Genomic DNA, 25,612 nt, shown 5'->3' on the forward strand with positions numbered 1-25,612 from the left:
CAAGCCCCTGAAGTGCCTATTTTTGAATTAGCTTATGGTGTGTATATGAGTGTATTATAGTCCCCCCAATCTTTCACCGTGCAGATGGTTTAATGCTTGATGAACTGAAATCTCACTTTTGTAGCTTTACTGCTCTGGAAAATCTTTATAGAGGTAAAACCCACAATCCTTTGCAGCTGGGGAAACAGGGCAGGCTGCCAGCATGCTAAAAGTACATGCAAATATGGGCCTCTCCCTTTAAGACGGCTCGCTGCGCCGCTCATAAATGGACGGCAGTCGGGGAGAGTGAAGTAGTGGCAGCCTGTTTGGGAGGCTGCCTGGTAGAAGACCAGCTGGTTTGGGCCCTTTGGGAGAGCCTGCGCTGTGGGGAAACTAATTTTTACAATGTAAAGGAAAAGGGATTTACGAGCCCGACCTGTTCTCGCTACCTCCCCCATCTTCCCTAAATCATAGCATTGCTCTCTGCACCAGAACGTCTAATCATATCAGAAGAACCACATGGTTGTAAACACATTTGGATGTTAGAAAGATACAGATAGAAACATATACTTTCTCAGAAGCGTATGATTCATATGCAAGCAAATGTTTTTTCAATGCTTCATCTGGAACGGAGCAAAACGTATTAGATCATGAGGGGGTGTTGTGTCGTGCTGTCAATAAAATAAGTCAGCTGAAGGAAATAAAAGCCACTTTATCCTGCTGCTGTAATTTTACCACCCATGCTCCTCCAAGCACGGGTCGTTTCAACAGTGACTGCGGGTGTCTTCGGGTCCGGGTGCACCTGAAGACCCCTCCAGACCCCTGAGTCTGTCCAATGAGGGTGTTTCTGAAATGGGCACCCCTGACTGAGCTCGCTCTGCTGCCATCCGTCCACAATGGTCTCACTTCAGCAGCCTTGCTTAATGAATATGCCCATCATGTTCAGAGCAGTACTTAGTAATGAGGCTGTATAACTGCGGCAAACAAGAAAATGGTCAAAGAGAGAGAGAGAGTGGAAAAGCCCACCAAAGGAGTGTAGTATAATAAAAGATAAGAGACATAAATTAATGGGACGGATGAAAGCCTCACTTTTGCGTGCGTGTTAGCAGAAGCATGCCCCATTAAATCGGCTTGGATTCAAATGAGTGGAAATGTCCCTGTAAACTCCATCTTTAATTGATTAGGGAAGTCACTAGGTGTTCAAACATAACACTAAAACATCTATTAGAGATGTTGAGCAAAACAGGGCCTTTGTGTTCTGTGTTGTTGGGCCAAGGCCAGAGCGTCATGCTAGAATAGACTCCAAAGCAGTCTTTCATATCAGATCCCAGGCTGGGTAATGATGTGGGGTCTGAAACCTAATTCTTTGACAACAGCTGCGGCCTCCCATCCTCTCACAATTAAGCAATGCGATATACAACCTTGGAAGTTTCAAATGGACAGACAGAGCCCTCTCCAGGCCCCGGCATATTAAACTCTGTATTGTCTCTTTGAGCTCTTTGAATATATTGGAGCAAAAGGAATATTCATAATTGAACTGATGTTAAACACACAATCCCGCGTCGATCGCCGCACGTCTGACCAACAGGAAACATTAAGCACCTTGTGTGTAACATTATTAATCGTCAGCGATGCATCTCAAGCTTTGGCTTTGACATGAGAAATTATGGCGGCGACCCCTCTGTCCGCACTCCCATTCCTCTGGGGTATATGGCAAACTGTTCGAGACATATTAATCAAGGCCATTTATCTTTCCAATTCAGCCATCTAATTTAATTATATAAACGTACAATCCCTGTCTTTGTCATTATAACCGCTTCACTGCTTTTTAGGAACATGAATAGAGCATTCATTGAGAAAAGCTACAAATGAAGCGTCCAGTAAGAGTGGAGCTCACCCACTTTGAAGAAATGTATCTGACTTGACATTGTTAATGATTAGTTGGTATATAAAAGACTGGGAAACTTTCTTGTTTTGTTTTTTTTATTTCTAATCGTCTCTAATGGGGTTGCAATCCACATGATTTTAAAATAATTATTGTAACAACAAAGAAAATGTCTTGAAACAACTAAAACATGTATTTAGTGGCATAGCTCGGTGAGTAATGTTGACGCGATGAAAACCAACTGTTTACTCAACCCTGGAAATTATACATCAAGTTGGGCAAAAAAGATTGGAGGTACCCTTGGAGATGTTTGAGCACAATGGAGACTTGTAGATTTGGAGTACATGAATTAGATGTACGAAAATGGTTTTCATATGTGGACGACTGCTGCAGGCCTTCGCTGCAGCGAAACGTTGACTTGGCGTACCGCTGCATTCCACAGTCAACTGGTGGAATGTCAGTTTAGCTTACAAATGCGTGTTCTGAATTAACTTCAAATACACAACACAGCTGGATTGCTATTTTCTCCACAAGCTGAATGTTTCACACTTTTGTTTTGTTTCTTAAAGTATTTACTTTGCTCCAAAAAAAAAAAAAAAAGCAAGGTCTTCGTTTTAATTTAATCCCAGTTTGTTTTCTGTTACGCCGACCCTTATCGGTTTCTGGAGCTCAGACATGGCGACTGCCACCCCGCTGTCTGGAAGTTGTTCTTTAGCAGAAGAAAACCACAGTGTTCTCCTCCAACAGCTTTTCATGTTGGCATGTGTCCATCCTCTGTACATGAATACATGAGCTGCCTTTGTTTCTCTGGCTCTGTATCAGGTTACTAGGCATGGCTGTGCCGTGTGTTTAATGGAAATGCTGTGCAGGAAAAGGCCATGTGGCAGTCTTGAATATATGTACATCCGTAATGGGATACTCGTGAGTTCCTCTTAGAGTAACTGTTTGCCTTATTAGGCTGTCGTCTCGTGACTGCAAACAAACTAGTGAGTACGGTGAGATGGAAGAGATTCTTGAGACCGGTGTCCTGACAGGATACTGTATACATTATTGTACCTCCGGCTCCAGGAAAGCGGCATGATGTACGTTCGCTGCGGAGTCACAGGCCATCATGGTGTAAGTGCTCTGCTGAGATGAAACACAGAACATCTATTTATTATCTGCTGGCAGCAGCACATGAGGACACGCTCGCTCCCTTGACCATCACAGTTTATGTGAGACATCATAATTTGTTGCCTCAGATGGATGCTTCTGTTTGGGTCAGAGGGCATGCAAGGCAGGGCTGATTAGCTGATGAGAATGAGTAAGGTTATAAAAGGGACTTTTTAATCATCGGCTCTGACTCACTGTGGTCACTTACACGCTGTATTCCCCCTCCCCCCCCCCAGCTAGCTTCAAAGACCACTTGATTCTCAGTTGCAAGCCTTTCTTTCCATGAACAACAACACAATAAATATTACACACAGACGGTTTCAAAACCACACACATGGAGCCCGAGAATCGTTCATTATAGAGGCGTGAAAGTTGTAATTTCCCAGCCAGTAGATTTTCCATAGAGAACGCGTGCCGGTGGAGAGACTTCTCTCTTTATTGCTGGGACTCAGGGGAGCCACTGTGCTGCTGGCTGAGGGCTGCATGTGTGTGCAGCACGGGCCTGTAGGGGATGAGCGTGGGGCTCGGTGTCCATAAATCTTGCCCGGCACCCCTCCCTCTCTGACTCCCGAGCCCACCCTACCCTTTCACACACACAGAGGCTCAGACGTAGAGGCCTGCAGGCCTTGCCAGGCTCCCCAGACAAAGCTTTTTATCTTCAGCTTCTCTTAGCTTTACACTGACCCACGGCACCCTGAACTAATCTTAATGGTTGTTGGAGGACGTGAGGTGATCACGCTCCCTTGACCTTATGGTTGTACTAAAAAGAATGTATAACGTTTTAAGTCACTAGGTTATTCAAGACTGTAGTAGGCCACCCATGATGTAACAAGTCATTGAGTCTTAACAATTGTGTTGACATGAAAATATGAGGAGAAATCTAGCAATGGGGGGGGGTTGTTTTTAATTGTTTCAATGCAAAAAACTTCATAAAATCTTCAATAATGTTGAACATTTTCAAGTTATTGTCACAAAAAATGATGTTTTACTAAATGTATACCTCACATTACAGCCGATCTTACCTCTTTGAGATAGCCCATTGGTTCTTTTTCATCTCACTATCCTTTGAAAATGATCAAATTACATAAAAAGCTAATCTAAAACACATGAGATTTGTAGCACGGAAAACCTCTGCTATGATCCTTTAAGCCGTCGTCTACTAGGAAATATGCATAAACAACTCCAACTAAATAAAATAAAAAGTAAACGACAAAAACGGTGCATAAAAAAAGAAGCTCTTGCATTTTTGTGACTTTGTTTGTTTAGTTTATGTGGCATAAACATCGGGCTTCCTGCATGTAATGCATGGTGGTCTGATGATTTAAAAATGATTTACTTGACAAACATGGTTATCAGTGGTTTGACAAGCGTAAATTAATCACATGGAAATCACAGTTGACACTGGGAAGTCCCGGGAGGCTGCTTATGCGGTTTAGCAAGTGTTGTAACTTGTCAACCTGCAGTGCGTGTCTGGCTGTGAGACTCTCTAAAAGGAGACTGCAGTATATTACATAGATTTTATAGCATTACGTATTACACCTTTGCAGTACCCGGTGTTTCGCTGAGAGATTCAAGATGCTGTAAAACTCTCAGTGCGTGACTGTGAAGTATGTAGAGGCTGATTTGCCTCATCCTTAACACACTGTCTTTGTCTCCTCGCAGCTCCATCGACAGTATCTATAATGCACCAGATCAGTCGCACCGTGGACAGCATCACCCTCTCCTGGTCCCAGCCTGACCAGCCTAATGGAGTCATCCTGGACTATGAGCTTCAGTATTATGAAAAGGTATCAGTGATGCAGCAACACATTTCCTCCTCCACGCCTTCACTGATCCATACAAACAGTTCCATTTCCTTTTCTCCCCACCCAACTAAATAAATCATACGCTAATGGTAAAAACTGACTCTTTTATTTAGTTGTGCATTTAAATTCAGAATATCCCCTCACGATCGTTTGCATAACAGCCCATCCTAGGAGGCATATAGTCAGAGCTTCTGAACATTGCTTAGAACTTCTGCTCGTTCTCTTTCAATTATAATCACGGTCAGTCACTGGAAAAGGAAACAGCTCTCAGCCCTTCAGTAAGGCCACTGGGGATTGATGCGCAGAGACTTGTGGTTGAAACAATGGCGCGCTGACTGCTGTAAAAATAGTATTCAAGAGGCAAGCTCCACCGAATCAGCATACTTTCTCACAAGAACACTTTGCAGTTGTTTTGATTCAATGCAAAAATGATCAGTAAAATGTGAATACAGCGACGAATACAGCCATTCACAAACATACAAAGACAATCACACACATGTACACGTGTACACACGCACATATATACAGCGTTTGTCAAGCTTTTTGTCTACATGCTGAGCCGTTCCACTTTTGAGTATAATTCCCTTTTCTGACACTGCTGGAGAGAGCTGTCAAAACAATTGTCCCGGCCCCTGCTGTGCCTCAGAAGTGTGCACGGAGCAGTTGGTTTGAAGGGAGCCGCTAAAATAGTCTCAGTCTCCGCTCTCAGACCTGTCTGCGTTCTGGAGAGGAGGAGCATGGCGGTGACATACAGCTCTGATCATCAGAAGGCACACACTCAAAAAGGCCGCCTGACCTGAAACTGCCACCAAATTAACCGCAGCTGCTGGATGTGTGCCTCCGTCACTTCTGCTGCTTTACCAAACACGATGCTTTGTGTCGGAGCAAATTATTCAGATTGTGGTTATTGTGAACGTCGTCGAGTATCACTGCCTTTTACTGTACCGTTTCTGCTCTCAATGTTTCAGATGCAGTGCAATACATTTACATATAAATAGTTGTCTATCATGCTTAAATTATTCCAATAATAATATCCCAAAGTCAAAAGCAGAAACCCTGAACGTTTGCTGAGTTTATTTTTATATATTTTGACATAAAGAACAGATCTTAACCTCGCGTACAGTTTATCCACGTGGCGTTTCATAAATGTTAGCCTTTGCAATTTGGACTGTAATTACTAATTTGCAAAAAAATGTAACATGTTGCTTTTTCTTCCCCCAGGACCAATCAGAGTATAACGCTACCGCCATCAGGAGCCAGACCAACACAGTGGTCATCCGTGGCCTCAAGTCAGGAAGCATCTACGTGTTCCAGGTCCGGGCCCGCACCGTAGCCGGCTTTGGACGCTACAGTGGCAAACTGTACTTCCAGACCATGACCGAGGGTGAGAATTCAGCTAATGTTCCCCAAAGCACGCAGAGCTGTTATCGCCGCTCATGCGTGGCCCATCGACACACCCCGTGATACGGATACAGACAGCTGTGGGAATGAGAGGAAATCATGTTGTGGAGTAAACAGTTCAAGTACTTCAAAACCAGATTAGTGTGGCATGAAATTATATTCATATTTTTCATCATGTCCTTTCAGTAATACAAAACATCCCACACTTTGTACTATAATTATTTTGTTATTCAGATTCCAGCATTTCTTTCCTACGTGCGGTACACAAATACCATATCTTCTTTTGCCAAAGAGAGTTCTTTTGCTATTTGCCACCATAAGCCTTTAAGTCAAGGATGAGGTTGAAGTTGTCTTATCTTTGTACTGTGACACGACTGGGAGGAGAAGGAACATTGAGTAAACATCAGTCATGTAAGTTAATGTTAGAGCCAAGGCCTGGGTTTTCCCCCTCTGAACATCTCATTTCCTTCAGCCTGCAGCGCTCAGGGCCATCATTAGCCTGAGCCTTCATACGGGAATCCTTGATGCTGCCACACACACACAGATGCCAGCACTAAAGATATATCAGAACTGACTCCTAACTGTAAATATTAACAGAGGATATATAAGGCTAAATGTTTTTAAAGAAAGTAAATCAGTTCAAGTTGTTTGTACCTGGATTTTAAGTCCCCATGCACCAAAAATATGTTTTAAATCAGTAGAAATGCTGAAGTGGATGAAGGAAACAATGAGTAAAAAGTGAAAATTAGTCCCTTTCTGAAACCACATTGTCTGCACTATAAATTATATATTCTTTAACTTGATTTACTGTAGCAATTGGATTTTCTTTACAGATTTTAATAACAATTTTCACCGTTATTCATTTTACCAACATTACATTATTACAGGTTATTTAGCAGATAAACTCTAATAAATTCTCTTATTTCTTTAATAAGAGTGGTACCTTAAATGCATGCTGTATTTCAGGATTTTAAATAATTAAAATACAAAATAAACCAACAGTGGTCAACAGAGTTCCCCCTCTGTGGATAAAGATGTGGGTAAATATATTTAGCATGTATAAGCATTACATAAACATTTCAGAAATGGTAAGTAACACACTATAATGTAGCTATAAGAAGATATAAGTGTGTATTTATATATTTGTAAAATACATCTTCCTCTGCGCACCCAAAAGTGGAGGCTGGTGCATAAACTAATAATAAATGGTAATACAGTTGTAATTATATAAAATATATCCTCATAGGAGAAGTTATAACTGTTGACACACACTGAACATTAATAAACAGTGTATTTATATCTGCTTATGGTGTATTATTAACCATTTAATGCTTATAGTGTTCTACCTTATAGAAGACAATATTTGCGGAAGCACAAAGTCACGAGGATCTCACAAACCTGTGTATGAGGCTAAACTTGTGAAGTTGTGTGTCATTAGCAGTGCTCATCCGAAGGGCCTGGCTCGGCCTCTGTGTGCCCATTCAGTAGCTGGATTCCTGCTCTTGGCTGCCTGATCAGTCTGGGTCTCACCCAAACATGCTCTCTCCCCTCACTTCACACGCTTTCTGCCAGATGATTTGTCCATATCCGCGTCATCTGAACACATTCAGCTTTTGGAAAATGATCCATGCGGCCAGTCAAGATGCCAAGATGCTCATTGGTTCGCCCAGCCGTATGTCCGTCTGTCACCCATTGCTCACTCCATATGCAGTGGCTCAGATGCTAAGCCATATGTTTCAGCTTGTAACTCTGTGTGTGTGTGTGTGCATGGCACTCTGTTTATGTATGTGTTTTTTCTTTCTTCAGAGGAATACAATACCAGCATTCAGGAGAAGCTACCTCTCATCATTGGCTCGGCAGCTGCTGGCTTGGTCTTCCTCATCGCTGTGGTCGTCATCATCATCGTCTGTAACCGGTGAGTCAGTCCCGTTCTGTCTATTTAAACAAACCAACGTCAACTCTTCTCCTTTCAAGTGGTTTTGCTTGTACTCAGTAAGGTTGCATGAGGTCTGTTCGCTTGCATTTTGCAGCTTTTACCTGCTTGTATGTACATAATGTTTACCTGTCTTCTTCAGCTTTGTTGTTCTTGTCTGTCGCTGTAAGTCTATTTCTGTGTATCTTCAGAAAGTGTCTCTTAGAACTGCGTGTAAGAACTTTGAGAGCAGCGAATTCCTTGCCTGTACTCACTGTATATGTGAGTTGTAGAGATAAAACATCTGGTTTCCAAGATATTAGTTCTTAATACATTCCAGTCTTTCAGCAGCAGAAATCATATAGAAAAGTCAACATTGCTGACGTTAAAGTTCTGTAGGTGCTTCAGCTCAGCGAGAATCAAAAGTTTGTAACTCGGCCAAGGTTAAGATTGCAGTCCCCACTGGGGCCACTCTTATTAAAACTGTGGCTTAGCTCCTGTACAGTGTTTTGATTCACAGAAGAAAACGAAGATGAATTTCTGAGTACGTTTTCTGCCTAATGGCATAGGTTGTGAGTTGCATTGTGGGATACTTTGGGAACATCGCCAGGACAAGATGAGATTGAGAGTTTTTTGCGAACTGTTGGACTGTCAAAGAAATAAAAAGTTTCCAATGCACTGTGATGGAACTATCACAGAACTTAAAAAGATATTGTAATATGTCTTTGTTGTTGAAGTTGTAGAACATACTGCAGTGTGTGGAAGCTAGTGTTGAATAAACTACGGTTCCTATCATAAGGAGGATGGAGTGAACAAGGCTGTGGCACTAAAAACTGAGTGGGTGGGAAAGAAGACAGCATTTCAAAATGTCATTGACAAAGAAGCTGAAGGCTTTTCAATGTGGATCGCTCACGCCTGGTCAGTACCCGATCTGCTTAATAAAGTCAATATCTGCCTCAATACTGATTTGTTTCAGTTCGGATCAGTGCATCCCTACCATCTAGCCAATATAATAGCCAATGCCACTCCACTGGTTGCAAAAATAAGTCCAGTTGTAAAGAAGTCTTCCTACCTCTTACATGAGTACCTCAGTAAACATTTTCCTGATGGGTTTATGGCCTCAATTGCTGCTCAATAAGCTTTAAGGCGTGGCTACCTTGTGATAGACAGAGACCAATGGGTGACACGTCTGGGTGACAACATTTTGAAACAATTCAACAAGGTGCCCAACGAGTGCAAGACTGGAAAACAAAGACAGGTTTGTGTAATGTGGCTGGCTGCCATATCCACTGTAGCAAAACAAATGAATGCTTTTCCTGGCTCTCCCTGTGATCTTAGTCGGTGTATCTTTAGTGCAGGTACACCTGGGGCTGTTTGATTTGATATGTGTTCCTGCCGCCCCCCCCCCCGCTCTCTCTTTTTGAACCGGAGCTAGAGTTCTTTGTCTTTCCCCCAGGAGGCGTGGCTTTGAAAGGGGTGATTCAGAATACACGGACAAACTGCAGCACTACACCAGCGGCCACAGTGAGTAAACCACCACTCATATCTGCCGCCGATTACCGCTGGTACCTCCCTCATCACCACACACACACACACCTGTCTCCATGACTACCATCTCACACAGTCATCTCCATGGCTGTCATTCAGCCCTCCGCTGCCTCACACATCTGTCTCCATGGCTACCACCTTGGATGCTTGTGTCCTTGGCTACGGCCCAGTCACAGCAATACTTCATATGCCCCCCCACCCCCCACACTTGCGAGTAATCCTGCCTGTTGTGTGACTCTGCTCTCTCAGAGCCTGGATTTAACCACATCATAAAACAATGTTCAAGTGTGTGTTCTGGGCATCATCACATTTCATAGTTAACTAAATCCATTGTGTTGGAAATAGGTCAGTCTTCACTCACGTTGACGCCATTAGCATGCTAATGCCACATGAGTCATTTGCCATTGTTGAAAAAATTCTAAAGACTTGGTGAATGAATGGGATTTCTCTTTTTCCCCCGTGTCTTCATACAGTACAGTAGCAGAGAGCTTAACTGACAATAATTCTGGGAGAAAGAAGTAATTTCACCATGGCTCCGCCTAAGATATTACAGCTAATCCATCCTCCTCCTGCATGATTGGAAAAAACGCAGATATTTTACCATCTCAAGTTCATGACCCCATCTTAATTTGTTTATTTGATTGTGTAATTTCCACCCTGCTTCATCCTCTTTATGTTAATTCCACTGTAAAGGCAATCGCTTTCCTAATATAATCCGATCACACTGTGTGAAGAAGTCCAGTCTGTGATACAGTGAAAAGTGTGCCAGTAAGACACTCTGGTATTTCACAGCTATTAACAGAAGCCAATGTGTCCCGTGTGCATCCTGTCCTCTCAGCAGTCACAATTCCGGCTTCTGCCCTGTTTCTGGTGGTCTTTGCCATTAAAGGAGGGTGGTCCGTTGAACAGTGCTTAAAGCTTTGGAAGAGATTGTAGGGTTTTATTAAAGGGGGGTTTTGCCTGGTCAGATCCTCTCCATCTGTTCTTCTCTGCACCTCGTTTCTTCAGCCAAGTGTGCCAGCTTCTTTGGCGGTGTGCATGCCCTTCCAGCTCTGCACCAGCCCATGTATGAGTTCAGAACCCATTCAAATAGCCTTAGGCCTGATGTGGAGGTGAGAGCCGAATAATCGGATTTAAAACTCAGGACACTTAAGTCCCTGCACACTTAAAGGCCACCTTAAACCAATTTACCTGGCATCAGGGCTTAGGAGAGCCAATTTATTTCTTGGAGTGGAGCTGAGAGATGCTGATATAAGGCCCAGGTTTCTCTCCTGAGTGTTAATGGCACTATGACTCACAGGAGATGATATATATATTAACCTGCTTTATCACGGCTAAGAATTCTGGCGGTGCCATGTCCTTGCTGGCGGAAAAGCTGTACACGGTAGCCATGAGGCATTAGTCATAACCATCATTTGTAATCACACCACCACCTCCATCTTTTAACCTTCATCACCTGAATGTCAACAAAGAAAATGCAATGTGTGAACGCAATTTGAATTAATTGTTAATGTGAATGAATGCGTTTGACCGTCAAGGCCGTAGGAGTGTAAGCACCAAAACCAAATATTATAGAGACTCTTTCCTTTTTTCAAGTGACTCCAGGAATGAAGATATATATTGATCCGTTCACATATGAGGACCCCAACGAGGCTGTGAGGGAGTTTGCCAAGGAGATTGATATATCCTGCGTGAAGATTGAACAGGTCATTGGTGCAGGTAATGGAAAGATCTAACTGAAACGTGAATGGAATACAACACTGTGAAGTACAAATGGATGCACAAAGACTTCTTACGGCTACTCTTACTGAGTTTAATAGAACCGTTGCTTTCTTTTTTCCATGTTACCTCTTCACAGGAGAGTTTGGAGAGGTGTGCAGCGGTAACCTGAAACTCCCAGGTAAAAGGGAGATGTTTGTTGCCATAAAAACTCTGAAGTCTGGCTACACTGAAAAGCAAAGGCGGGACTTCCTCAGCGAGGCCAGCATCATGGGCCAGTTTGACCATCCTAACATCATTCACCTGGAGGGCGTGGTCACCAAAAGCAGTCCTGTCATGATCATCACTGAGTTCATGGAGAATGGCTCTCTGGACTCCTTCCTCAGAGTAAACACATTTTAAGATTTCTGTCTCTCACCTAGCTTTCAACCTTTTCTTTCTTTCTTTCATTTTTTTAAACAATATTGCGATTTAATTTGCGATTCATTTCTACAAATGAAATGACAGGCTGGTGTCTGCATAGTGTTGAAAAAGATATGATTATGCCAGGAATATACTCCCAAGTTATTTGGTTCAATAGACTCTGATACTGTAGATCAGGGGTGTCAAACTCATTATAGTATAGTAGAGGCCACATGCAGCACAATTTGATCTCAAGTGGGCCGAACCAGTAAAATCACAGCATAATAACCTATAAATAACGACAACTCCAAATATTTCCCTTCGTTTTAGTGCCTCAGCTTATCATTTACACATGTGCATTACAACTTACAGATCATCTACAAAGGCACAACACATTTTGTCACAGGTATCTGGAACAGTATTTTACTTTATGATCAAAACTAATTATTTTCACACTTTGCAAAGTCATCCCGCGGGCCGGATTGGACCCTCTGGCGGGCTGGTTTTGGCCCCCGGGCCGCATGTTTGACACCCCTGCTGTAAATGAATGAAGTTACTTGTCCTCACAAGTCAGTCAGACGCGACAACTTCTAAGTACACTTGTCCAGTGTCCTGTAGGAAAACATTACATTCATTAAGATATTTCACTAGTGGTGTGTTTGACATCCATAATTAATCAATTTCATTTAAAAGGGGCATTTTATTTACTGATAAAAGTCGCATATCTGGTCGGATCATGTCTGTTATGTTATGTCCAGTATGTTTTATTTTAGACTTTCCCTAGGGCCTTCACATACTGACAGGATGAGCTGCTTCACTGTTCTGAATCATAGAGGTCAATTCAGAGCTTTTATTGTGATATGCTTTAAAAAAAAGAGTTTTTTTGACAACTTCGTCTGTCAGTGTCAATGTCTGCTACACTCACTGTCAGAAAATGATGAAAGACAATCACCTTCACCATGCAAAGAGCATATTATTCACCAGACAACAATCAATATGTTTGGTTTCGCATTACAGCTGAGTAAACTCACAGTCACTTACAGAAAGTTAATTCCCATTATAGTCAGTGAAATTCATAGTTTTCTGTTCAAGCTACAGATTGTTAATTATTAATTATTTCAAGTTATACTTGAGACTTGCACTCTGATACAAGAAAAGATGAATCCTTCAGCCTGAGGAGTACTTACCTTTAGTTATTCAGACAGCTGACAAACAAGGATTCATATTCTTATTGCACAGACAAACACTCTTGTGTGTACACACTCATGTGTCCAGTAATTTGACATGGTTTATACACTCATGCACAGTAATCCAACTTCAAATACCTGTAAACATTATTATCAGAATACTGTCAATCACGAGCTCCTCAGAGGTACTCTCGGCTCTATGCAATAACGCTTCACGATTACCCCTCACTGAGTACGCAGCACTGTATATGGATGCGTGAGAATCACATACTTATTTTTCACCGACTCCCTGACAAGTATTATGCAGAGCGCACAAGCTCCTGGTATTTTTCATTTTCATAATCTAACCAGAGAAAGATATTACAGAAAACCGGCCATGCTCCTCCATTTACAACCAGCATAAATAATTCAAATATTTTTGCAAGACTTAAAATGAGATGTCAGATATTTAAAAATGAAGCTGGCTATGAGATGAGATGTCGCGTGGCCTTTCACCACCTGTCTTGGGTGCGAGTGAAATAAAAAAATTAAAATGATGCTTTCATCCTCGCAGACTGCTCTCCTAGCCTTTTTGGAAAGAGGAGAATATAGCCCTCTGATTGATAGAAATTGGGCATGTATGATCTCTGCCAAAGAAAAGGTTTATTTTTAGTTTAACTTCAAATGATGTAATGGGAACTCTATTTAATGTGAGTCTGCCAGTGTAAGATCAGTGAGAAGGGTTAGGGTTAGGGTTAGGGTTAGGGTTAGGGTTAGGGTTAGGGTTCATTATAAATGAACTTAAGCCCTTCCTGAAGTAACACAGCATGTTATGCAGTGTTAATGACTACAGTACAATAGCATTGTACCATAGAAGGTTGTTGTTTTGTGGATGCAGATGTGAAGTATATAAACTAAATTAAGCAGGCAATTAATAAGAACCATTAAATTGCATTACTGTAATTAAAGAATTGAACAGCAATATAAAATTGCCTGAAATCAGTCTCTACCTCTTTAAACAATTTCCTCCAGTTTAACACCCACCCTGACAGTCAGTTTAAGCCCTCTGCTGCAAGCCTACATCAAAACCATTCTCAGGAAGAAGACAAGCAAGCTCCTGTCAGCACACTGTTCAGACTGAGCCTTTATTTGCATTCTGCCTCCGACCTCGGAGACACAAAGCATCAGCTCTTTTTGGAATTTGATCTCCCGGTGAAGGGTGTTTGTGTATATGTAGATGTTTGCTAAACATATTTGACAGCACATTGTATTCAAAACAACAGGGAACCTCTGCATCACCTCACGGTGACAGTTTATGACAACGATTGCTGACAGTGTCAAAGCCTCTGAACACGGTTTTGTCTCCTCTGAGGTGACTGGTGGGCACTTGTTTAAAATGGTCAATGAAGTCTATACTGAGCTGCCTGCTGAAGGATTGTCTCCCCTGCTGCCTCCTGCAGAAAGACCTGAAGGGTAGAGAGAGAAAGATTAGAGATCAATCAGAGCTGGACTGGTGTTTATTATTATTATTATTCTATTAGCCGCAAAAGTTAAGACAGTACAAGTTTGTCTTTGCTATAAAACGTTATTTTTATTGAAATAAATCATGCTGGACCTTCATTCACATAGTTCTACAAATTCCTGGTTATTTCTTTCACTTAACTTGACCCAAAAGACTTTGGAGGTATCCTTCCAATTAAAGTATGTGCAAACACAGCACACAGATTACACTCGGTTGCAATGTGTATTTGTGAGAAAGGTTTCATGAATAATGCATACTTCTTAATTGCTGTGGTGCACGAAGAAGAGCTGCTTGACGTGAGGAGAAGCATCCGCTCGACTAATGAGCTGCAGTGTTTGTAGGAGAAATAGGCTAGTGGAGCGGTCATGCAGACCGTTAATATGGCTTTGCTCGGGGCACTGCTCGCCTGCCCTTCCAATTCCCTCTTTTGGCCTTTCTGTCTGCACCACACCCGGCCCCGAACTCCCATGCTCCATTCTCTGGAATCCTCTGTTTTCCGGGCGTCGTGGTGGGTGGTGGGGAGAGTGCAGGTGTGCACAGTTGGACGCACAGCTGCACCACCGCTCCAGACGCTCCCCATGCATGGGGTAAAGCCCTCACCAAACTGTGGAGGGGAACAGCTGTAGACAGCCAGCCAGACCCAGCTTAGCCCTGCCAGGGCCAGTTGAGCCCAACCCAAACCTGGCTGTTAGTGTCCTGCAGGGCCTCTTCACAGAAACTAATACTACAAAGTAACTTTTCTACGTTAGCCACATATGGGTTGGGTTACAAGTAGACATGTCAAAATGAAAAGATCATAATTTCACTATAAGGAGTGAAGTGGGAATCATTTGGCACCATTTATCTTAATAAGGGGTACATAGATGAGTTATTAAAGTCATCTAATTATATTTAAGGAAACAAAAAAGAAAAGTGTTTACCATATGTTTTATCTTAATGCCACTGTGTGAAGAGTTTTGTTCCCATTCTAATGGCATAATCCTTTGTTTGTACAAACATTTGTCAATCCCCGTGTGTGTTGCTCTCAGCCCTTCAGGCCCAACACTAATGCAACAAACTAAGTCCTCTATGTTTGTGTGACTGAAGTTAGAATATTGAATTGATGCACATATTGTCAGCCGACCCAGAATATCTTGTAGCACCTCCTCCATGACGTATTGTAACACAACATATCTGTTTTACAGCAAAACGACGGGCAGTTTACTGTGATCCAGCTCGTTGGTATGCTACGTGGCATCGCCTCAGGCATGAAATACCTGGCGGACATGAACTATGTGCACCGTGACCTCGCTGCCCGAAACATCCTGGTCAACAGCAACCTTGTGTGCAAGGTGTCGGACTTTGGTCTCTCACGCTTCCTGGAGGATGAAAATTCAGACCCCACCTACACGAGCGCTCTGGTAAGAATCTGTTCATCCCTGGTTGAGTATGTCATTCATCCAGTGCCGCCATTTGGTTTCATTTAACCCGGTTCTGACCGACACTACAGTGCACCCCCGCACTGCTCTTTCTACCCGTACAAACATCTCCCCTTCACCTGTTCTTCCCTTCCTCCTCCTCCAGTATTTCATGTACCACACTCCCAGGGGTTTTGTTATATCCACCTCCCAGTTTGGATTACCGTCAGCATTGTTGCCGTGAACGGTGTCTCTCTCCGGAGCCAGGACACTGTGGCGGTCGGGTTTCGGTCTCTTCTTCCCTCGCTGAGGTTGTGCTCTTTGTATTTGCAGGGAGGGAAGATTCCTATCCGATGGACTGCCCCCGAAGCCATCCAGTACAGGAAGTTCACCTCTGCTAGTGACGTGTGGAGCTACGGGATCGTCATGTGGGAAGTCATGTCCTACGGCGAGAGGCCTTACTGGGACATGACCAATCAAGATGTATGTATTTACCTTTCCTACACACTTGCTGTTGATTCTGTAGTCAAATGTCCCCTGAAACATTTCTTAAAACAAGGCCTCACAAGTCACCACACACTTTCATTATCTCCTTCCTGAGTTTCATTACAGCCCCAGACTCCTCAGAGATACATTGTGTCATTGTATCTGCTTTCCCACAGCTAAACAGCAGCTTTTACTCAGGGGTTTTATATGAACATTCCCACACACCCACCACAGAGACATAATCAGATCATTTGAAATGCAAGGCACTGCTCAATGGACAATTTTTGCTCTTGACTGGAGCCTCCATTTCCTATCTGCCTCTGGGAAGCGAAGGAGAGAGCAAATTATGGGGAGAGAGATAATGAAAATAGTTTCAAATTGAAAGTGAGAACACAAATGTGCTAAGAGGGACCGAGGACCTCAGCGGTTATCTTATTAGCGGCTCCAGATAGTGTTTCTGCTCCATCGGGGTTCTCGTTTGGAGGTCTCATGAATGAGATTAATCTGAGCCTGAATGGAGCTCCTTTAATGACTCTGGTAATGAGCAGGGGAGCGTGCGTCCTCATCACAAGTGTCCTCCGGGTTATTTCAATCCGTTAACCGTGCACCACCTCCGTGTGTCCCTTGACCGGCAACATCACCGGCCCAAGCCAGACAAATGTTTAATGTGGCTCTGCAGAGAGAGAGAGCGAGAGAGGAGAGAGAGAGAGAGAGAGAGAGAGAGAGAGAGAGAGAGAGAGAGAGAGAGAGAGAGAGAGAGAGAGAGAGAGGAGAGAGAGAGAGAGGAGAGAGAGGAGAGAGAGAGAGAGAGGAGAGAGAGAGAGAGACGAGCGAGAGAGCGAGAGAGAGCGAGAGAGAGAGAGAGAGAGAGAGAGAGAGAGAGGAAGAGGAGCGGAGCACTAAATGATCTTGTAAAGGTGTAAGGACAGAGATGAGGATCACTGCTGGCAGAAAATGTGAAGTTGGTGGAATTAAGGTTTACTGTTTCTTAATGAACCCTACTGCTGTTTAACAACTCTTCACATTGAGAACTAATGTGGTGATTTGTGCACAAATATATAAATGTATACATTATATGTGTTTTAAGGATAACTATAATTGACTCTGGGCAGTAACACACAGTAATGACTACAGCAGTTGTTTCCACAGATGCTCTTGTTCTAGAAGAGCTTCAGCGGCTAACATTTATTCTTATTAGACATGTTTATTATATACGTGTGACTTCTATACAACGAGAGAGGATCAATGGGAGCGTACGGCATCAGTGCCGGGAAGTAACTTTTATTCAAGTACAGTATGTACATACGTAGTTTGAGGGTACTTCTTTACTTTAGTAATTTCATGTGATGCTACTTAATACTTCCACTCCACTACGGTAACATGACACCTTTGCTGCTTGTCATCTGACAGCTACAGTTACTAGTTATTTTTCAGGTTAAGATTATAAGCTTATAAAAACACTATATAATATAATATTTCACAAAAAGCAAAGCTCGGAGAAAAGTCTTAATAAAACAATAAAGTACTTTGTTTTATATCTTCTTTCCTATCATCTCATGACCCCTTCGGTTTACCTTGTGACCCTTTTTGGAGCAACTTAAATGTATAAAACCAGCTCCACCTCATTGATACAGCACGATTAACAATCTACTAATGTAATATTAATAATATATCTTTCACATGGGATATTTCTTGGCATTACGAGTACTTTTGCTTTTGATACTTTAAGTACATTTGGATACAAAATGCTTTGGTACGTTTACTTAATGAGTATTTTAAGTTCTGTTGTAATGTTACTTTTACTTCAGTAAAGAATACGAGTACTTCCTCCACTCTCTCCTCTCCATCAATCTATCTCCTCTTTGGAGAGCCTGATAGCAACCCCCCTAAAGATCTCTGTTCTCCCCCTGCAGGTCATCAATGCCATAGAGCAGGACTACCGGCTGCCCCCACCGATGGACTGTCCCAGCGCGCTGCACCAGCTGATGTTGGACTGCTGGCAAAAGGACCGCAACAACCGGCCCAAGTTCAGTCAGATTGTCAACAACCTCGACAAGATGATCCGCAATCCCAACACGCTAAAGGCCATGACCCCGTTGTCTTCAGGGTGAGCGGCAGGAAGGCTGTTGATCACATGTGTTTGAAGTGATTTACTTGTGTTCACATTGCGTTGTCAGTAGAACTCGTAGTCATAACATTTGGTGCAGACGAGTGTTACGCTCTTCTCTTTCCCCTCTGCTCTGTCCTCGCTCTTTGTGCGGGATCTGCGTGTGTGTTTTATCTATTCTCATAGGGCATCCCGAAAGACGGGCCTCTGGTTTTAGCATCATCTCATACTGATGTGGGATAACATCTTGAACAATATAATGCATCTGATCTTCTCTAAATGTAAAGGCTTTCCACTTCCAAACAGGAAATCCATGCTCCTGCTGAAGTGCCATCCGTGGCACAGTTGACTTTTTTTTCCTCCCGAACACAGTGGCTCTTGTTTCTCCTGGCGCCGAGCGGTTATGTAAATTAAAGCCTTTCGGTTTGATAGATCAAATCCTCCCTTTTCGAACGCTTCAGGCAAATCCTGAATTGAAGCAGTCGGTCAATTTTTTTAAAACAAAACATTTTGTAGCATTTCTGCTCCGGGTGTTAGTTTCCTTTGAGAGCGAGGGTTTACTGATTTCCATTATCCCTGTCTATACTTTCATTTGTGGTGGCGTGCAGGACCCAGCGCCAGATTTTCCACAGACACTGAGGGGATATATTGGCTCCTCGAAGCCTATCACTTCATTTGGAAAATACGCTTTATGAGGAATCCGTTTGGAAAATATCGGTTCATGGATCAGGCCATTGGGATTCTCTAAGTTCTGTCTAGCCTTTTGAACATGTAATGTATAATTCAAGTTGGAATCATATGCAGGTGGTCTGGGCTTTCTATGACTTTAGAGCTGCCATTTTGTATTATGATTATCCCTAATGGCTCCCGCTTGTGTCCCCCCTCAGTGTGCATCTCCCCCTCCTGGACCGCAGCATCCCCGACTTCTCCAGCTTCAGCACTGTGGACGAGTGGCTGGATGCCATTAAGATGGGCCAGTACAAAGACAACTTCGCCAGCGCTGACTTCTCTACATTTGATGTGGTGTCCCAGATGACTATGGAGTAAGGTGCTGATGATTCCTGCCGTTCTGGGTCTGATCAGCATAAGGAGGACGATGGCATGAGGCTGCTTTACCGATTCTCGGATAATCCCTAACAACCTGAAACACACAGTTAGAAAAGACGCTAGCTGCACTGCATGTAATTAGCAGATCTTAATTCTGCAGTATGCAAGGCGACAGTGGGTACAATAGCTAGAGCCACAACGACGCCCTTATGCTCTGCCATGTGTTTAGCAGGCCTCTCTGAGACCTCCGTTTAAGGATTGAGAGGAACATCATAATATGAGTTAGTAAGCCAAAATATTTGGAGGTAATCCTCCTCACACACAAGATATAATCAATTACGAAGGCCACCTGTAGAGAAACAGATAGAAATCCTTTCCTGTCTGTAGATAACGGCATCACGAGCCTGAGATTTACCCACGGACATGTTGAGCTTCAACTCTTTGAACTGAACAGATGGTAATGTGTAATCCAAAAAACGTGATTCCTTTAAGATTCCCAATAAGGAGAGAGGCATTTCATGTCCTCATGGATATGAATATTGTTTCTGCAACAGACTTGAGTCATTGAGATGGTATGAGATGGGTGGGGTTCACCGCATGAGTCAGGTAGAAAGTAAACTGGCATCCAAACATTTTTCTATGATTATATAAGCTTTCTAGCCTCAAAGAAGGATGACCACGCAGCTGCTTCATGCCTCTTTCTTTAGCGTCATCTCGGTTTTCATACATGTGTTTTTCCCAGGTGTTCTCTGCTGGCCTTAATGCGATTGCGTCCGTATGTTATGTTGTTATATGGACGATGTTGATGGACGCACAGTAGATACTGTGCATTAAGTAGATTCTGCATGACTGTTTATAGTCCGCGGTAACATAATCCTGACATCTGTCTCTCCTCACAGGGACATCCTGAGGGTTGGTGTGACGTTAGCAGGCCATCAAATAGAAGATTCTCAACAGCGTCCAGATGATGCGGGCAACAGATGAACCAGATCCAGTCAGTGGAGGTTTGACCCTCCCGAGCGGAGCAGAGGGGGGAAGAAAAGCGGTTGGGGTGCAGGGCTCTGGGTGTGGGGGATGGGGGATTTGCCAAGGAGATTGATATATCCTGCGTGAGATTGAACAGCCATTGGTGCAGGTAATGGAAAGATCTAACTGAAACTTGAATGGAATACAACACTGTGAAGTACAAATGGATGCACAAGACTTCTTACGGCTACTCTTACTGAGTTTAAATAAACCGTGCTTTCTTTTTTCCATGTTACCTCTTCACAGAGAGTTGGGAGAGGTTGCAGCGGTAACTGAAACTCCCAGGTAAAAGGGAGATGTTTGTTGCCATAAAAACTCTGAATTCTGGCTACACTGAAAAGCAAAGCGGACTTCCTCTCAGCGAGGCCAGCATCATGGGCCAGTTTGACCATCCTAACATCATTCACCTGGAGGCGTGGTCACCAAAAGCATTCCTGTCATGATCATCACTGAGTTCATGGAGAATGGCTCTCTGGACTCCTTCCTCAGAGTAAACACATTTTAAGATTTCTGTCTCTCACCTAGCTTTCAACCTTTTCTTCTTTCTTTCATTTTTTAAACAATATTGCGATTTAATTTGCGATTCATTTCTACAAAGAGAATGACAGGCTGTTGTCTGCATGTGTTGAAAAAGATATGATTATGCCAGGAATAATCTCCCAATTTATTTGTTCAATAGACTCTGATACTGTAATCAGGGTGTCAACTCATTATAGTATAGTAGAGGCCACATGCAGCACAATTTGATCTCAAGTGGGCCGAACCAGTAAAATCACAGCATAATACCCTATAAATAACGACAACTCCAAATATTTCCCTTCGTTTTAGTGCCCAGCTTATCATTTACACATGTGCATTACAACTCCAGATCATCTACAAAGGCACAACCATTTTGTCACAGTATCTGGAACGTATTTTACTTTATATCAAAACTAATTATTTTCACACTTTCAAATTCATCCCGCGGGCCGGCTTGGACCCTCTGGCGGGCTGGTTTGGCCCGGGCCGCATGTTTGACACCCCTGCTGTAAATGAATGAAGTTACTTTGTCCTCACAATTCAGTCAGACGCGACAACTTCTAAGTACACTTGGTCCATTGTCCTGTAGGAAAACATTACATTCATTAAGATATTTCACTAGTGGTGTGTTGACATCCATAATTAATCAATTTCATTTAAAAGGGGCATTTTATTTACTGATAAAAGTCGCATATCTGGTCGGATCATGTCTGTTATGTTATGTCCAGTATGTTTTATTTAGACTTTCCCTAGGGCCTTCAACATACTGACAGGATGAGCTGCTTCACTGTTCTGAATCATAGAGGTCAATTCAGAGCTTTTATTGTGTATGCTTTAAAAAAGAGTTTTTTTGACAACTTCGTCTGTCAGTGTCAATGTCTGCTACACTCACTGTCAAAAATGATGAAAGACAATCACCTCACCATGCAAGAAGCATATATTCACCAAACAACAATCAATATGTTTGGTTTCGCATTACAGCTGAGTAAATCTCACATTCACTTACAGAAAGTTAATTCCCATTATAGTCAGTGAAATTCATAGTTTTCTGTTCAAGCTCCAGATGTTAATTATTAATTATTTCAAGTTATACTTGAGACTTGCACTCTGATACAGAAAAGATGAATCCTTCAGCCTGAGGAGTACTTACCTTTAGTTATTCAGACAGCTGACAAACAAGGATTCATATTCTATTGCACAGACAAACACTCTTGTGTGTACACACTCATGTGTCCAGTAATTTGACATGGTTATACACTCATGCACGTAATCCAACTCAAAACCTGTAAACATTATTATCAGAATACTGTCAATCAGAGCTCCTCAAGTACTCTCGGCTCTATGCAATAACCTTCACGATTACCCCTCACTGAGTACGCAGCACTGTATATGGATGCGTGAGAATCACATACTTATTTTTCATTCACACGACTCCCTGACAAGTATATGCAAGCGCACAAGCTCCTGGTATTTTTCATTTTCATAATCTAACCAAGAAGAAAGATATTACAGAAAACCGGCCATGCTCCTCCATTTACAACCAGCATAAATAATTCAAATATTTTTGCAAGACTTAAAATGAGATGTCAGATATTTAAAATGAAGCGGCTATGAGATGAGATGTCGCGCGGCCTTTCACCACCTTTCTTGGGTGCGAGGAAATAAAAAAATAAAATGATGCTTTCATCCTCGCAGACTGCTCTCCTAGCCTTTTTGAAAGAGGAGAATATAGCCCTCTGATTGATAGAAATTGGGCATGTATGATCTCTGCCAAAGAAAAGGTTTATTTTTAGTTTAACTTCAAATGATGTAATGGGAACTCTATTTAATGTGAGTCTGCCAGTGTAAGATCAGTGAGAAGGGTTAGGGTTAGGGTTAGGGTTAGGGTTAGGGTTAGGGTTCATTATAAATGAACTTAAGCCCTTCCTGAAGTACCAGCATGTTATGCAGTGTTAATTACTACAGTACAATAGCATTGTACCATAGAAGGTTGTTGTTTTGTGATGCAGATGTGAAGTATATAAACTAAATTAAGCAGGCAATTAATAAGAACCATTAAATTGCATTACTGTAATTAAGAATTGAACAGCAATATAAAATTGCCTGAAATCCAGTCTCTACCCTCTTAAAAACAATTTCCTCCAGTTTAACACCCACCCTGACAGTCAGTTTAAGCCCTCTGCTGCAGCTACATCAAAAACATTCTCAGGAAGAAGAAAAGCAAGCTCCTGTCAGCACACTGTTCAGACTGAGCCTTTATTGCATTCTGCCTCCGACCTCGAGACACAAAGCATCAGCTCTTTTTGGAATTTGATCTCCCGGTGAAGGGTGTTTGTGTATATGTAGATGTTTGCTAAACATATTGACAGCACATTGTATCAACACACAGGGAACCTCTGCATCACCTCACGGTGACAGTTTATGACAACGATTGCTGACAGTGTCAAAGCCTCTAACACGGTTTTGTCTCCTCTGAGGTGACTGGGGGCACTTGTTTTAAATGGTCAATGAAGTCTATACTGAGCTGCTGCTGAAGGATTGTCTCCCCTGCTGCCTCCTGCAGAAAGACCTGAAGGGTAGAGAGAGAAAGATTAGAGATCATCAGAGCTGGACTGTTGTTTATTATTATTATTATTCTATTAGCCGCAAAAGTAAGACAGTACAAGTTTGTCTTTGCTATAAAACGTTATTTTTTTATGAATAAATCATGCTGGACCTTCATTCACATAGTTCTACAAATTCCTGGTTATTTCTTTCACTTAACTTGACCCAAAAGACTTTGGAGGTATCCTTCCAATAAAGTATTTGCAAACAGCAGCACACATATACACTCGGTTGCAATGTGTATTTGTGAGAAAGGTTTCATGAATAATGCATACTTCTTAATTGCTGTGTGCACGAGAAGAGCTGCTTGACTGAGGAGAAGCATCCGCTCGACTAATGACTGCAGTGTTTGTAGGAGAAATAGGCAGTGGAGCGGTCATGCAGACCGTTAATAGGCTTTGCTCGGGCACTGCTCGCCTGCCCTTCCAATTCCCTCTTTTGGCCTTTCTGTCTGCACCACACCCGCCCCGAACTCCCTGCTCCATTCTCTGGAATCCTCTGTTTTCCGGGCGCTTGGTGGGTGGTGGGAAGTGCAGGTTGTGCACAGTTGGACGCACAGCTGCACCACCGCTCCAGACGCTCCCCATGCATGGGTAAAGCCCTCACCAAACTGTGGAGGGGAACAGCTGTAGACAGCCAGCCCAGACCCAGCTTAGCCCTGCCAGGGCCAGTTGGGCCCAACCCAAACCTGGCTGTTAGTGTCCTGCAGGGCCTCTTCACAGAAACTAATACTACAAGTAACTTTTCTAGTTAGCCACATATGGGTTGGGTTACAGTAGTACAGTCAAAATGAAAAGATCATAATTTCACTATAAGGATTGAAGTGGGAATCATTTGGCACCATTTTCTTAATAAGGGGTACATAGATGAGTTATTAAAGTCATCTAATTATATTTAAGGAAACAAAAAGAAAAGTGTTTACCATATGTTTTATCTTATGCCACTGTGTGAAAGAGTTTTGTTCCCATTCTAATGGCATAATCCTTTGTTTTACAAACATTTGTCAATCCCCGTGTGTGTTGCTCTCAGCCCTTCAGGCCAACACTAATGCAACAAACTAAGTCTCTATGTTTGTGTGACTGAAGTTAGAATTTGAATTGATGCACATATTGTCAGCCGACCCAGAATATCTTGTAGCACCTCCTCCATGACGTATTGTAACACAACATATCTGTTTTACAGCAAAACGACGGCAGTTTACTGTGATCCAGCTCGTTGGTATGCTACGTGGCATCGCCTCAGGCATGAAATACCTGGCGGACATGAACTATGTGCACCGTGACCTCGCTGCCCAAACATCCTGGTCAACAGCAACCTTGTGTGCAAGGTGTCGGACTTTGGTCTCTCACGCTTCCTGGAGGATGAAAATCAGACCCCACCTACACGAGCGCTCTGGTAGAATCGGTTCATCCCTGGTTGAGTATGTCATTCATCCAGTGCCCGCCATTTGGTTTCATTTAACCCGGTTCTGACCGACACTCACTGCACCCCGCACTGCTCTTCTACCCGTACACATCTCCCCTTCACCTGTTTCTCCTTCCTCCTCCTCCATTATTTCATGTACCACACTCCCAGGGGTTTTGTTATATCCACCTCCCATTTTTGATTACCGTCCGCATTGTTGCCGTGAACGGTGTCTCTCTCCGGAGCCAGGACACTGTGGCGGTCGGGTTTCGGTCTCTTCTTCCCTCGCTGAGTTGTGCTCTTTGTATTGCAGGGAGGGAAGATTCCTATCCGATGGACTGCCCCCGAAGCCATCCAGTACAGAAGTTCACCTCTGCTAGTGACGTGTGGAGCTACGGGATCGTCATGTGGGAAGTCATGTCCTACGGCGAGAGGCCTTACTGGGACATGACCAATCAAGATTTATGTATTTACCTTTCCTACACACTTGCTGTTGATTCTGTAGTCAAATGTCCCCTGAAACATTTCTTA

At 42.8% G+C, this 25,612-nt stretch overlaps 1 protein-coding gene across 1 annotated transcript in view; it reads left to right on the plus strand.

Annotated features, from left to right (window-relative positions):
* Positions 1-25,612, plus strand: part of ephb2b (eph receptor B2b) — a 131,100-nt gene that overhangs the window by 88,794 nt on the left and 16,694 nt on the right. The window contains 13 exon segments of the mRNA XM_029430725.1: positions 4,679-4,803; positions 6,043-6,205; positions 8,029-8,137; positions 9,594-9,658; positions 11,279-11,401; positions 11,541-11,788; positions 15,676-15,891; positions 16,222-16,371; positions 18,288-18,481; positions 19,369-19,524; positions 20,428-20,470; positions 20,472-20,532; positions 25,395-25,547. Of these exon segments, the coding sequence (XP_029286585.1) occupies positions 4,679-4,803; positions 6,043-6,205; positions 8,029-8,137; positions 9,594-9,658; positions 11,279-11,401; positions 11,541-11,788; positions 15,676-15,891; positions 16,222-16,371; positions 18,288-18,481; positions 19,369-19,524; positions 20,428-20,470; positions 20,472-20,532; positions 25,395-25,547 (1,806 nt within the window).

This window comes from Cottoperca gobio, chromosome 5, assembly GCF_900634415.1.
Source record: "Cottoperca gobio chromosome 5, fCotGob3.1, whole genome shotgun sequence".
NCBI lineage: Eukaryota > Metazoa > Chordata > Actinopteri > Perciformes > Bovichtidae > Cottoperca > Cottoperca gobio.